The sequence below is a fragment of the Culex pipiens genome, chromosome 1 (assembly GCF_016801865.2).
Source record: "Culex pipiens pallens isolate TS chromosome 1, TS_CPP_V2, whole genome shotgun sequence".
Classification (NCBI taxonomy): Eukaryota; Metazoa; Arthropoda; class Insecta; order Diptera; family Culicidae; genus Culex; species Culex pipiens.
Genome location: NC_068937.1, coordinates 69,855,621 through 69,871,008, shown reverse-complemented (window position 1 = coordinate 69,871,008; position 15,388 = coordinate 69,855,621). Strand labels below are relative to the sequence as shown.

The following is a 15,388-nucleotide window of genomic DNA, read 5'->3' as shown; positions in this document are numbered from 1 at the left end:
TAATACCAAAATGTGCCATCCTGACTTAGAAAATTTTCCACAATTTCAAGTCATTTCTTTAGGGGGTATATCAAAAATGTTTAAAATCAAGTTTGAAATTTCAGGTTTTCAATGAAAGCATTCGCTTTGAGACATCATTTTAGTGCAAAATTAATTATTTTGTCAAAAATGGTCAAAATTTTCCCATAGTTTCAGAGGAATTTGATAAAACACTGTAATACCAAAAGAATACCAATATGTGGTGTTCGACCATTGACAAATTCTGCAATTTTTCAATATCAAAACAATACCTTAAATTGGTATGATACCACATTTTGCTCTTGCATAATCCTCAAGACAAATTTTAAAGGGTCCAGGAATACCAAAATTTGGTATTGATACCAGAGAAAGGTATTATTACGCATTTCCCTTGTTATTTACCTATGCTCGGGTAACCAGGACCGTGCGGCGGCAGGCCGCAGCGTCCGCGTAATCCACCGGACTGGCACAAGGACTACCAGGTCGAGTACGCAGCTTTCGCGCTGAACGCAACCAGCTACGTGGACGATGTCCCGAGTTCGCTGGCTGAGGCGCGCAAGAGAAGTGACTGGCTGAACTGGAAGGCGGCGGTGGATGACGAGATGAAATCGCTAACGAAGAACGGCACGTGGACTCTGGCCAAACTCCCGGACGGCCGAGCCCCCGTGAGCTGCAAGTGGGTGTTTGCAGTCAAGCGCGGATTGGATGGAGATCGAGTTCGGTACAAGGCGCGCCTCGTGGCACGAGGTTTCAGCCAACGCAAGGGATTCGATTACGGGGAAACCTATTCGCCCGTCGCCAAGCTGGACACCCTGCGGACGGTTCTTGCCGTTGCCAATCGTGAGAAGCTCGTCGTGCACCAGATGGACGTGCGCACGGCGTTCCTGAACGGAACCCTGGAAGAGGAGATCTTCATGACTCAGCCTGAGGGCTTCGAGGAAGGGACAGATCTCGTTTTTTCGCCTGAAGAAGTCGCTGTATGGCCTGAAGCAAGCGTCGCGCGCCTGGAACGAGCGGTTCAACAACTTCGTCGTGGATCGTTTGAAGTTCGAGCGGAGCCTGAACGATCAGTGCCTTTACACACGAAAGGACGAACGGCAGACTTTGATCATCGTGCTCTACGTCGATGACATCGTTATTGCCGGCACGACGCTGAAGGCTGTGGAGACGATCAAACGCTGCTTCTTCAACGAGTTCGACATGACCGACGTCGGAGAGATAAAGTGCTTTCTCGGGATGCAAGTCGAACGGAACCGGGAGGAAGGCGTGATGCGGATCAGCCAGAAGCAGTACATGGAGAGTTTGCTGCGGCGATTTGGGATGGATGACTGCAAACCTGTTTCCACTCCCATCGAATGTCGCCTGAAGCTGCACAAGGGCACGGAGGAGGAACGGACGAGTCAGCCCTACCGAGAGCTCATCGGGTGCCTGACTTACGCCTGCCTCACCACAAGGCCGGATCTGGCAGCAGCGGTAAACTTCTTGAGTATCAGAGTTGCCCGAACGAAGCGCACTGGAAACACCTCAAACGGATTCTGCGATACATCAAAGGAACTCTCGACGTTGGCCTTGTGTACCGGAAGAACTTGGAAGCGCCAACCGTGGAAGTCTACGCCGATGCAGACTGGGCGAACGACGTGCTGGACAGAAGGTCGGTAAGCAGTGGGATTTTCAAGGTGTTCGGATCGACGGTGGCCTGGATCACACGGAAGCAACAGACGGTCTCGCTTTCTTCGACTGAAGCTGAGCTCACTGCGCTTTGTGCAGCGGTGTGTCACGAGTTGTGGCTGGGACGTCTCCTGCAAGATCTCGGATTCAAGCCAGAAGAACCGGTCCGAGTTCACGAAGACAACCAATCAACGATCCGGGTTGCGGAGGAAGCAAAAGACTTCGGGCGTCTCAAGCACGTTGATGTCAAGATTCACTTCATCCGTGACCTCATCAAGCAGAAGCGGATCAAGCTGGAAGTGGTACCAACCTGACGGCGCGAGTGTAGCTGTCAAACAACATCATTCTCAAGTAAAACGTTCTCGAATAAACACGCGGAATTTTTGTTATCGAATCTAAATTAGTTTTAATTCGCTTTTCCGCTGCCATTCCGAAAACCACTTTAACGGACTGCTCGTGCAGCCTCTTTATTCAACCTAACTAGTCCTTCTTCTCTTTTTGCCTATCCTTCTTCTACCGAGACCGATCCTTATTTTATGATCGTATCCCACGTAGAAGAGCAAATAGGGTGAGTTGTGGTTCAGACCACAACAGTACCAATCGTTTCGACTAACTCGGATCGCTGCTCTGCCGATGGCTGAGCGTATGCGGCTCCAACCACCCTCGAGCGAGGCTGCGCCAAGTTCCTCCTCACCTGGCACATCCGCTTCCAGCTGCTGCGCGTAACTGTGGGCCACATCCCTGTTCTGCAGACACGCGGTGTTGAACGGAGGGGCCCGCCGACTTCGGCGTTGGTTGTACACCGTCGACAGCTTTGAGTCAATATTCGCTCCGCGAAAGGTGCGCACATGCGTTACGTCCGAGAAGAACCAGCCGTCGATCAGGCCGTGATCGATTTGTGTTAAGGTCTATTGGTCAGGTGATGCCCAGGTGGCTTTGTAAATGTCCTTTCGAGGAAAATAGGTGCTCCTGACCACCATTCCACGGGATTGCAGCCACCGTTCCTCGACGCAGCGTTGACCGTTGTCGTTCGTGACCGCATGAAGACTTCTGGGCCTATTGTCGGTCGAAACATTTCCTCCCTTCCGAACCGAGCGTTCATGTCCCCAATGATAAGGATCATCCTGCCGCGGACAGCCGTCATACACCTCCTCCAGAGTCGCGTAGAATGCTTCCTTCTCATCATCGGTCTTTTTTTCATGGGGGCAGTGCACGTTGATGATGCTGTTTCTACACTCAAACCCCGATGGTTTGACACCAACTGTTGTCAAACTAACGGGGTCACTTTTTAGTTTGACACCCCTTTTACACGGAGTTCACAAACACTACCAAAAGTTTGTTTTGATAGTGTGCGTGAGCGCCGTGTAAAAAGTGACAGTTCGTCACTTTTTAGTTTGATTTTGGCGGGGTACAAACTAAAAAAGTGTCAAACGAAAAAGTGACCAACCACCGGGGGTTAAGTGTACCGGGTGTACCTTTAGTACACCCGGAATATTTATTTTCTTAAAAGACTAAATGATTATTATCAGCCAACTACATTTTGATGATGTAAAAATGTTCGGAAAGCTTTGCCTAGTTGCTTCAACATTTAGAAATACTTACAGTTGAGATCCTCGCCTTCTAGTTTTACGATCCTCATCCACAGTCAATACTGCTTGGTTAATGTGATCTGGGCTGGGACATTCTTCGTTATCATAATTGTTATCAGCAACAGGAATTTTAAACGAAGGTCTCCTTGATCCAGGCGCGTCAGGCTCTTTTAACTGGGCATTTTGCAGAGCACTTGCCAAAACGCCTGGCGCGTAAACATCGTATGCAGATTTTCTATAAAAAATAGCATCAAACTATTAAAAAAAAGAAAACTTGATTTGCGCCATTGTGCAAAGTGTCAAGTCAAGATAATAACAATAAAGCGGTCTTGAAGGTAGCTAGACTATGCCTCACCAGACCAACTCTCATGTCATACATTGTACAGTACTTGTTCGACAACTGGGCTGAAAACGTAGCCCAGTCACCGAATGCTGCTCGCTAACTGGGCTGAACGAAAAATAACGAGGGGACCACCGATGCATAATATTTTCCTGATGAAATATAAAAATAAATGTTTCTCAAATTTATTCACAATGCTTACTTTTCATATTTCCTAATTGTGAGTTGAAATTACATAAAAGTTTGAAAACAGTATTTTTATTTATTGAACAGGCTTTTGGCATCCTATAACCCCTCGGTCATTTCGGTTTGTTTTGGTTTTTTGACGTTTGTCTGCTTTTTAACTGGGCTATGGCCCAGTTATCGAGCGCCCAGTTAAAAAGCAGCCCAGTTAAACAACGCCCAGTTACCGAACAAATACTGTATATAGTATCGTGTTCTTATAAGCTCAATATTGAAAGCATCACCTTCTTGGCATGGGAGCTGGTAAACCTAGAATGGGTTCTATTTTGCTTGGTTCATTATTGACTGATTTTATCTCATCATCGTAACTACGTTGGCGAGTCATGCGCATTGACGGTCTTCTTGAAGCAATTCTAGAAGCAGCTGTTTCGAGCTCCATGCGTCGAGGGGGGCTCGAAGATCTGCTAGGGCATGCACTATGACCCTTTTTCCATTCTGTGTCAGATGCGTTTGTGCCTGAAATTATAAGGTTTGTACATGAGTGTGCCTTACAAATTTCAAGGATTGTTAAAGACCTTTGAGTTTTTCCAACTCCTTCAACGAAGCTGGTGAGACATCGGAATGTCTTCTTAGTTCTGGACTACGAGGAGGCGCCAGTGCAGTGCCATTAGATACGCCCAAACACTGAGTCGATCCTAACTTCACATCGGAATGGCGCCTCTGAAGAGTTTCTAGAACCGGAATCTCGAGAATCGAGTCGGTTGATTCTTGTGGTGGTAGAAAAACGCGCGAGGCCATCTTTCTACGGCACACGCTGCAGCGCCAGGAGGCTTCCTGAAGTGAAAAGCACACATTTATTATTGATAAATATTAAGATCAATAATCCATCTGGGTAATTTTCTCCGCCAACTCACACATCAGTTGTCCCGACCCCTTTTCGATTTGCGTGAAACTTTGTTCTAAGGGGTAACTTTTGTCCCTGATCACGAATCCAAGGTCCGTTTTTTGATAACTTGTGACGGGGGGGTGGTACGACCCCTTCAATTTTTGAACATGCGAAAAAAGAGCTGTGCTGTGAAACGTTTAAATTAACGACGTTTAACTTAAGGGAATCGTTAATCGTTACCATAAACGTGAACGCGAACGGAGCCTACGTTGATCTTAACGTGAACGGAGCACGTTAATTAACGTCGTTAAATAACACGTTGATTAACGCGTTAATAACCAACTTTGAGGGCTTGTATCTTCTAATCGATAACATCTAGCGGGATACAGTGCAATGGGATTTCAACTGCGTATTATCTTGTAGCCTACAAATTGCAAGCGCACTGGAGTATAAAGACGGATCAACCGGAACCAATCCAAAGTGCATCGGAAATATTTCCTGAATAAAAAAATATCTCCATACTGAATCATAAGGCATCGACATGCATCTAAGTGGTCATTATCTTCAATTTCATGAAGATTGATATGTCACATGAAAGGACTTTTTCTATACTTAGTACACTTTCTCCGAGGCCACCGGTAACCGGTTCCGGAGTGGTCCGATCGAGTCAAAGGACACCGGCATGATAATAGATGATTAATGACTTCAATTTTACGAAGTTTGATAAGCAAAAGGTCGAATTTTGAATATCACAATCATCGGAATCATTTGCGTGGTACCATGGAATCGGTTCCGGAGTGGCCACAGATACCCTGAACTGACCAAATATAGTTAGTATACCTATGTACTACAAATAACGTTTCATAACATTGGCTGAAATGTCGATTGAATGACAAAAACTAAAAAAAAATGCTTGACGGATGCTCCGCGTTGCCGGAACCGGTGGCCACTTTGGACAAATTACCTCACCGGGAACACATAGTCACACGGTGGGTAATAAGGGGATTATTATGCAACTTGCATGCACCACGGAAATTCCTTCTTGAGGTTGTTGGGGGGACTATTCTGAGTCAGAAAAAACGATTCCCAAAATATTCTGTCGGTGAAAACTGATTTTATCTCGATTAGAAGTTTAAAAACCTAATATATCACCTAAGACCTCAAAAATACGTCTAAAATCTCGGTCTAACTCTGGACAAAGATGTACATTTTCATCAAGATATCATTTTTTTCTTCATTCCTATTATAAACAGCTACTATGATCAAACTCAGTAGGATGTAACAAAAATTACATTTTGGCGGGCATTAAGGGGCTGGTTACGGTGGGCATTCTGAGCTCAAATCCCAAATATGAGCTTCATTGAACTTAATAGAAGCGGGCGTTTTGCATTTGAATTTTTAATGGGATTTAACCCGTAAAAGCAGGGTGGCCACCAGATTTCGATTTTCAATTTCCCGGTTTTTTCCCGGTTTTCTCCCGAGCCCAGAAGGAATTTTCCGAAATGTTTTAAACCAAACTACAATGTTTTTTTAGGCTAACGCTAGTACTTTTTGAACGCATACATTTGGTTCAATGTTTGAATTCCTCAAGAAAGCTTTCAAATCTTGAGTAAAAATTAAGTAAGTTTTAAACGAAGCCGTTTTTATCTGTTTCCAATCCAAACATCTAATTTCCATAATGATTGGGATTTTTCATCATCATACATGTAGATTGTATAACCTCAAAATAAAAAAAAATGTTTTATTTTTTAGAATGAGATTAATTATTACTACAATTTATTAATTTTAAAGAAAAGAATTGCAAAAATAAATTGTTATCAACATTTATGTAAATGCTCGTTAATTCGTTAGTTGCCCCGAAAAATCAGAGGGCAAAAAATATTTTTCAAAAAACATCAAAATTTCAATTGAAATTTAAGTGCAACCAGCTGAAATCAATATAAAATGAATTCCCTTGCGTTTGGAATCATTTTTAAGCATGTTTGGGTTAATTTAATAATCTTTTATTTTTTTTTAATTTTACACCTTTAGTTTTTTTTTAATTTTTGTTACCTTACATTTTTTGAAGACAAAACAAATAAACTAGTGTAAAATGTATTTGAACACTTTTTGCATTCAAATGTTGAGACTATGGATTGTTCCCCCACTTGACCCCGGCCAGAGCCGAGGGACAAAAACTTTTAAAAATATTAGCATCGGCCTTGATTTGGCCATTTGGTATTTCAAGTGACGTTTTTGTAGCAGAATTCTAAATATATTGTAATATTAAAATATCTGAAAATTTGACATAAATTTCAAACGACATTTAAAAAAACTTTGCAAAAAAAAATATTGCAAGTTGTCCTTAATAATTTGTCTGGCTGAGAATCTCAAATAATATCAAATAAAATAATATTTACAAACAGAAACTCCATGATATTATTATTTTTAAGTTGAAATATATTATAATTCAACGGTTCTCAACCTTTTCTAGGCTAGGTACCCTTTTTCGTGTTACTTAAGCTGCTGGTACCCCCTAGCGTTCATACATGACATTTTTCGTTTGCATGAGATTTTTTTACATTCCAATTCACGAAGAAAGAAAGAATTTTGAAGTATTAAAAATGTCGTAAATCTTGTTTCTAGAGTTGTTTAAAAACATGTACTGGATAGGCCACACAACGTCCATGTACATTTCTTCAAATCAGTTTTCTTAATAAAGCTTCAAAATAAAATGTTGTACCCTGTTTTTTTTAAAACTATCTACTGAAAATGCCTTGGAGAAATTCTTTTAGTAAATTAAATTTTCGTTGCCTTTTTAATTTCTACAAACATCCCCCATATTTTTTTAAATTTTATTTTTATGTAAATTTAAATTTTGTAAATAGTATTTTTTTGAAGTTGTAGCTATTTTCAATTGAAAAATTATTCTATAAATTTCTTTTCTGCTTTCTTTTTTGAACATTTTTGATCCATTCTTTTGTTGCTAAGATACAGACCAAGAAAGATATTTTAAAATAGTGTAATTTGTGTGACAATTTGAAGGAAATGTCTTGATCTTTAAATTTAGAGAGATATTTACTGTAATGTTGTTTTCGTACCATGAGATCCATAATTTCCACTTACAAAAAATCCTAATTTTTATTTTATGCAAAACTAATATTTTAGCAAAGAAAGGTCGAATTGAAAATATCCAAATCATGAAACATAAGATTATTTTTACCAACATTGTAGTAAATGGTAGTTGGCACAATATACAAATTTGAAACAAATATTCGTAGAAAAAAAAAAACAAAAAAAAAAAACGGTGCACTTTACTTCAAATTCATAAAATTTCTAAGCGAATGCAAATTATAGATTTATCATTCAAATATTTTTTAAACATTTTCTGATTGGTCAAAAACAATTCGCACGTAATTCATTGCACCTTAAGCATGGATGTTATTTTTTGCATCAAAGCAATTTGTTCTTTTTTCTCTCAAATATTTTGTTTGGGACAAATGTCCGCCATTGCGGGGTTTGTCCTCCGGACCCCCTGAGACCGATCGTGGTACCCCCAGGGGTACATGTACCCCAGGTTGATAATCGCTGGTAAAGGAAACATTTTGCTTTATTAAAAAAAAATCGCCATGTAAAAATATAATAGGATACAACACAAAAAGAAACATCCATAACCAAGAAGCATGAGTCTATTACACAAATTCAAACATAGTTTTCGCGAATTCTTCATTTAGAATAACAGGAATAATATTCTAATTGAGAAAAGAACATATTGAATAATTTAAAGAGGCTTTTGTCAAATTTTAACTAAACTTAAAATATTTTCCCGGTTTGTCAGTCGAATTCCCGAGTTTTTCCCGGTTTTCTCCCGGTGGATAAAAATCCCGGGTTTTTCCCGGTTTTCCCGGTTTTTTCCCGAGGTGGCCACCCTGCGTAAAAGATATGTTTTTCAAAAAAAAATGTCACTTTTGTTGGCAGCAGTAGAATAGTCGCGTGAGAATAATCGGGGAATCACGGTTTTATCTTTATGTATTTAGCGTCTAGGTTTTACAAAGTCTGATCGGAGCGGACTGTATTCTTGCTTCACTTCAGGCGGACTTGGGGAACCAGATGGGAGGGTCGGAATTACCGCAAGCAAACAAAACACTAGATTTTCTCTCACTACTTTCTATTTAATAACTATAACTAAATTAAGCGAATAAAACTAGTGTCTCCTCCGACGATCGCGACGCGCTCGACTTGACGTCCGATCGGTTCGGCTGCTTGCGATAGACTTGCTCTTGTTCCGACGCGCAGGCTTCTCCTCGTCCTCTTCTCCTTTGTTGCGCGCCAAAATTTTCTCTTTCTCTTTCTCGCTGTTGCGCCGTCGTCAACGACGCGCCGTTGCTTGCTTCGGCTCACTTGCTGTCTCGCATACGCCGTTTCACGCGCTCTCCGTCGTCTTTGACAGCAAAGCAGGCTGTGCAGCCATCGTCGCTACGACTGTCATCGCAGCAAGCGCAGGGCTGCCAAAACCACTCCAAATTTTCTTCGAGCTTATCCTGTCAGGCTCGAACATCCTCCACCCGCGAAGAATTGCGTGCATTCTCCAGGCGATCCAAAGCTCACACTTCTGCCTTCCAGTTTCGGTCGGAACTCCAACACGTGGGTTGGCCAGCGTTCCGGCTCCCGTATGTTGTCCAAGAGGATCAGGCAAGTCTTGAGTTGTTTCTTCAGGGGGTTTCGTTGGCTTCGACCAGTTGCGTACTTGTATCATCATGTTGCTTAACTTCGTGCCGTACTTACAGGTCGTGTTGTTTCGTACAGATGCAGTTGACAGTCGCAGGGGCTGCCAAAAGGACTGAACGCCTCGAGGGATGAACTTCAGTACTGCCTGTTTCATGCCGATTGTCGGAAACCGGTATCTTGTTCTGCTTCTCCATGAACTTTCTCCAGGCCCGTCAGGTGTCACTCGCTTCAGTGGGTCGGCATACACCGACCGCTCGTGTGGATGGGATCTTCCAATGCAGCTCATCTGCCTCGCTTTCGCTGGTGCTGCAACTCCTGGAAACATCAACCGCTCACCCACCATCAGCTGCATGCAAGCGGTAGCAGCTGTGAACGGCGCCGAGGTCGTCCTTGTACGCACCAACGCCGGCATCGTCTTCGTTGAATGTACCTCCGCGTGGAGCGGCAGGTAAAACTTTATTTGCTGCGTTTGATCACTCACTAAACTTGTTGTCTTGTAGGCTTTAACTTCACGCTCTTCGGTGTGCTGCTCCAACTCGGGTTCGTCCTCAAACGCCGTGGCTTGAGCCCGAACCGCTACTTTGCGCGCTACGCTGCTTCCAGTGGTGCTGTCCGTGTCCTGACTGAGCCCCACCTCGCGCAAAGCCACCAAGTTGGCTCTGTCAGCGAGTTGGACTCCCGCAGGAATCACCGAGATGGTGGAACGTGGCTGCATCCTTTCGACGCCAGCCAACTCGTTCGCGTTGTGTATGTCCAGAGTGTTCTTCGTCAAGTGTGTGTCGAACTTACTTGTGATCAATAAACCACGGCAGGGTTTTGGGCTGCAGGGTTCGTCTCGAAAGTCCGCGACGGCTGACAGCGCGTCCGGCGCTAGTTGTCCAGAGGAGCTGGCCTCTGGCGTCACTTGATCCGTTTCGGCTTGTTGTGGAGCACCAGGTTGCTCCACCTTCGTTTGTGTTGTCGGTTGCTTTGGGTTTCTCCAGTACTCGGCGTGCAGCAGGGTGTGGTGCCGCTTCATGCACGTCGCGCACGCTCCGGTGGATACACACTGCGCTGAGGTATGTCCCGTCCGGAGGCAGTTGAAGCAGAGCTGCTTCTCCTTAACCTTGATCAGCCGCTGGGGGACTGCCATCTCTAGGAACTGCGGACACTTCCAGCTCTTGTGCTGGCCTAGTCCGCACACGTCGCACGTCTGTGCCGGCTCCCTTCTGACGGTCATGGCCATTTGTTGCTGACCCGGGTTGTCCGTTACGGTTTGTCCGGGTGGCTCCTTGGCAGGTTGTGACGTATCCTCCACGTCAGCTATCTTGTTCGTCTCGATGACCTTGTGCTGCTCAGTCTTGGCGTTCTCGGACCGTTCACCATGCTGGATGGTAAACTCCGGTCGTACCCGATCTTCCGTGTCCAGCTGCTCTGCCAGCAGCTTCCCGGAACGCTTCGGGGGTTCATCGATGGCCGTCTCGTTGGCGCATCCGACGATCTTAGCGGTTGTTGGGTTCGTTGTCTCGTCCACCTATTGTGGTACACCAGGCGTGTACGCGTTTCTTCGTCGTGTGGGCTGGCCTACTTCTAGCAGCTTCTCTTCGATGACCGTCAGGACCTCTGTGTGCAGGTCGTCGAAGGCGTCGTAGAGGGCATCTTGCTCGTCCTGTGATGTTGACGGAACCATGCCAAGGATCTGCCCGTACGCCGTGTGGTACGCATCGTACGCGGCTTCTACATCCTTCTGGCACATCTTCAACGCTGCCCATGTGAGCGTCGTGGCATCTTCCAAGCTGTCAAGAATAGTGGTGAGCTTACCTTGAACCAGCTCCCGCTGGTAGACGACGTCGTTGAACCGCTCCATCTCCGCTAGCACCTTTTCACTGCTCGCTCCGCAGGGGATACCTCAGTGCACTTAGTGACCGAACTTGCCGATCTTACTCCGGTGTCTTATTCGGTGTGGCCGCCTTCTCCGAGTTCCTCAGCTTCTTTGGCGGCTTCCTCGGGCGAAGCACTTTGACCACCGATGCTACAGTGGCAGGGCACTGAGCTCGGAACGGCTGCTGGAACCGTTCGCCTTCACTTTGGGGTTCTTCTACCCGCTTCACTCGTACTTTGCGCAGAACTTCCAGAACCAGTTTCCAGAACGTTCTGCGCACCTTTTCCGGAACCACTTTCGCGGAAGTCTTTTCGGGTGTCTTGTTTCCCGGACCAAGTTCACAGAAGGTTTCGCTCCACTTATCGGAGTTCACTTCCAGGACCACTTCCCGAAAGCTTCTTCCGTCTTTGCCTGCAACCTCCGCTTTTCTTCTTCTCTGGAGTCGACGCGTCCTTACTCAGCGCCGCTCCCGGGAGTTGTTGCAGGCGCCTTAGGGCAGTTTCCGGCACAAGAGGGACACCAACGATCGGACCCAGTGTCCGAACCAAGCACGGAAATCAGCCAAGTCTGAAATCACGGTACTTGGGGGACCTTTTGTGTCCTCTTGGCCGGAACTTCACTTCTCGATTCTTCTGTCCGGAATTACTTCCAGCTTGAGAAGATTCTGGACGCATACAAGATGGCGTCGCTTACCACTTTTTCACTCTTTCTTCGGACGCATTCTGGACGTTTCCAAAATGGCGTCGCACTTTTGCGCTGGTCACTTTTCCAAAATGGCGTTTTTGTCTTCACGAGCACATTTTTTTCAGCCAAGATGGCGTCTTCTTCACACTTTTCTTCGCGGCGTCTTTTTTCACTCAGTGGGCCTTGTGCCCACTTGCCGCGATAGAAACGACCCTCCGCCTTGCACTGTCTCCACACTCCCGGTTCACCAGATCCGGCTCGTTTGGACCATGATCGGAGCGGACTGTATTCTTGCTTCACTTCAGGCGGACTTGGGGAACCAGTTGGGAGGGTCGGAATTACCGCAAGCAAACAAAACACTAGATTTTCTCTCACTACTTTCTATTTAATAACTATAACTAAATTAAGTGAATAAAACTAGTGTCTCCTCCGACGATCGCGACGCGCTCGGCTTGACGTCCGACCGGTTCGGCTGCTTGCGATAGACTTGCTCTTGTTCCGACGCGCAGGCTTCTCCTCGTCCTCTTCTCCTTCGTTGCGCGCCAAAATTTTCTCTTTCTCTTTCTCGCTGTTGAGCCGTCGTCAACGACGCGCCGTTGCTTGCTTCGGCTCACTTGCTGTCTCGCATACGCCGTTTCGCGCGCTCTCCGTCGTCTTTGACAGCAAAGCAGGCTGTGCAGCCATCGTCGCTACGACTGTCATCGCAGCAAGCGCAGGGCTGCCAAAACCACTCCAAATTTTCTTCGAGCTGATCCTGTCAGGCTCGAACAAAGTCTAATGTGCGAATGATCGAGTGTAAAAACGGAAATGGTTCCCCGTAAAAAATTTTACAGTTCTCGACCAGTTCTCGACCAACCAGTTGCCGATTTAGGCGGGATGCGTCAGGAGTAAGATTTTTAGTTGCCCTACGAATAGACCGACTAAATTGGGTTGAGTCAGATTTTCTTTTTTTCACAGACTAAATCGGTAAAAATCGGTTGTTTTTATAACCGATTCCGTCGGCCGATTTCGGATCGGATTTTTTTTACGGGGTTAATAAGCATAAGCATAGGTGCCCACCCGCAGTTGCTACTCCGTTATTGACCAGGACCTCCAAAAGTTACATCCACGAGCCGTGGAAGATGAATGGGCGCTATCTTTCCTCGCTTCGCAACTTCTCAAAGGCCCCTATCATGCTGATCAATACCGGCGCCGGCCACGACCAGTGGTAGAGTCACGGGGAAGTGGATGGGAATGTTAGTACGATACTTGAGTGATAGAGACCGCCCAATCGACTGCTTCTCCGACAAAGTATCACATGAGTTTTGAGGGGGTTAGTAGATTGGTATGAGGTCAGGATTCACGAGTGGCAGTGATGTGACCATGAGCATTTTGTTTATCAGTTGAAATTTTTTAAGTCTTGGGCAGCCGGCTGCGGAAAGATAAATAATTGATTATTTAAAAAAGTTTTTTAATCGAACGCGTGCCAACCGAGCAGTAGTGCTATGGGCTGGACTTATCAGTATATTTTTACTGTTTGTATACAATTTAGATTACGCGAGCAAGTTTTAAAAATAGTAAATAAAAGACGCTTTACTCTTCATAAAATCGATAGTTTGATGAGTCAATAGTAAATCTGCATGTTGGAATAAATTATTACGATCAACGAATATAATCGAAAAGAAAACAGGACACCACGTAACCGATTGTAATGAAATTAAAACAATAACTTAAACGAAGTAAACCGGCGGCGTGCCTTCCAATCAACGATGATAAAAGAAGGACTTATGAAAAATAAAATGTCAAGTAAAAGGGCTCCGAAAAATACTTTGCAGAGTAACCGCGAGGTCCCACTACTCACAATCGAGTCGAAAAATTAAAAAACGCGCGCTAATGGTTTATCCTAAATGTCAGCGTGTCTTTCGATAAACGATTCTATAGAAATGAGTTTTTCACCGTGAAAATTTAACACATTATTTGGGTTGTATCAATCTACTGGTACAGTTGACAGACTAACGAAACGACAGCAAAATGATCAAGAACGCGTATACCTAATTATTAAATAACTACTCTATAACGATTATTTTGAATAAGATTTGGATTTATCGACCGATTCTGTAGATTTTACGCGGTTTTAAATATTTTTTGGGCTAAATATGAAAAAAGAATAGATTAACTCATCACACTCTCATACACACATAAACTAATTTACATTTGTATACCTCAACATTATAGCTAGTAAGATTTTAACGAAAACAGCCACACACACACACACACACACACACACACACACACACACACACACACACACACACACACACACACACACACACCCGTGATCCATTCTGGGTTCAGCACTGTGGAACGGAATGTATGACGGAGTGTTGACACTGGGGCTACCCAACGGCGTAGAGATTGTTGGCTTTGCAGCAGTGGTGTCACGGTTCGCTTACTCGAATCGTGGTTCAAACGATACGTCATGACGCTCAAGTGTGGTTCGCTCATGATTGCGAACCAAGCACGAGCGAACCACGATCCGAACGCCTGCCGTGGTTCGCATGAACCCTTGCTCTCTCATCGCGAATGAGAGTGAGAGGGACCATCAATGAGCGGTTCGCAAGAAGAGCTAAAAACAGCACTCAGAGAAAAACATGTCATGGTTTTGACAACAGAAGGCTACGGCAGGCGGCTTAAGTGACTATCGAGGGCTAGAGCTACAGAGCATGGCTGCAACAACTCAGTGGGATGTCCTGGGTCTTCCAATGACTCCCTGGATTTATTATCGATGGGTCCACCACCATAACAAGCAAGAGGTCTGCGTTGTTATGTTCTGGGTCAACAGAGGACTCCCTGGTTCCTTGGGGACCATCCACAAACGTGGACACTTTTTTTTAGAAATCTCAACCCCCCCCCCCATCGTGGACAATTTCCATTCAAATTAAATCTTTTTTCTATGGAACGTGGTTAATCGCCATAGCCCCCCCCCCCCTTACCGTAAGGTGTCCACGTAGTTTATGGATGGTCCCTTGATAACTTTATCGTTAAAAAATTTGAACAATTTTGTGGGAGTGAAGAATGAAAACAAATAAGTTTTTCTATCAGTGCCTACATTCTCCGTTGGCGAACCGTTCGCTGAACGCTCTCTTTACTTCGTTCAGAGCGGAGCGGTAAGCGAGCAGAGAAATGATGATCGAAATTTTGGTTCGCGAACCGTTCAAACCCCCCGCTCTGAGCGTTCGATAAGCGCTCACCCGATAGGTTCGTCGATTGAGTGGCTATGATACGCTCAAAAGCGAACCGTGACACCACTGCTTTGCAGACGACATAGTGCTGACGGTAACCGGCGAAAATGTCGAGGAGGTCGAAGTGCTGGCTATGGAGGCAATCGCAATGATCGAGAACTGGATGCTCGAGGTGAAGCTGCGGATCGCTCACCACAAGACCGAGATGATACTGGTTAGTAACCACAAAAA

General features: G+C 45.0%; 2 protein-coding genes across 2 annotated transcripts in view; both read right to left on the bottom strand.

Moving 5' to 3' along the window:
• LOC120427310 (regulating synaptic membrane exocytosis protein 2) overlaps window positions 1-4,656 on the bottom strand; it is a gene marked incomplete at its 5' end in the record, with an annotated part of 92,695 nt that extends 88,039 nt beyond the window's left edge. Inside the window, 3 exons of the mRNA XM_039592162.2 lie at window positions 3,289-3,510; window positions 4,083-4,314; window positions 4,374-4,656. Coding sequence (XP_039448096.2) covers window positions 3,289-3,510; window positions 4,083-4,314; window positions 4,374-4,656 — 737 coding nt within the window. The remainder of the gene's footprint in view (window positions 1-3,288; window positions 3,511-4,082; window positions 4,315-4,373) is intronic.
• A 2,348-nt stretch (window positions 4,657-7,004) lies between these two features.
• LOC120427313 (uncharacterized) lies at window positions 7,005-14,157 on the bottom strand. Its single transcript, XM_039592167.2, is given in 1 exon segment — window positions 7,005-14,157. A coding segment is annotated over 1 exon segment (2,151 nt). The 5' UTR covers window positions 11,238-14,157; the 3' UTR covers window positions 7,005-9,086.
• Window positions 14,158-15,388: the final 1,231 nt, after the last annotated feature.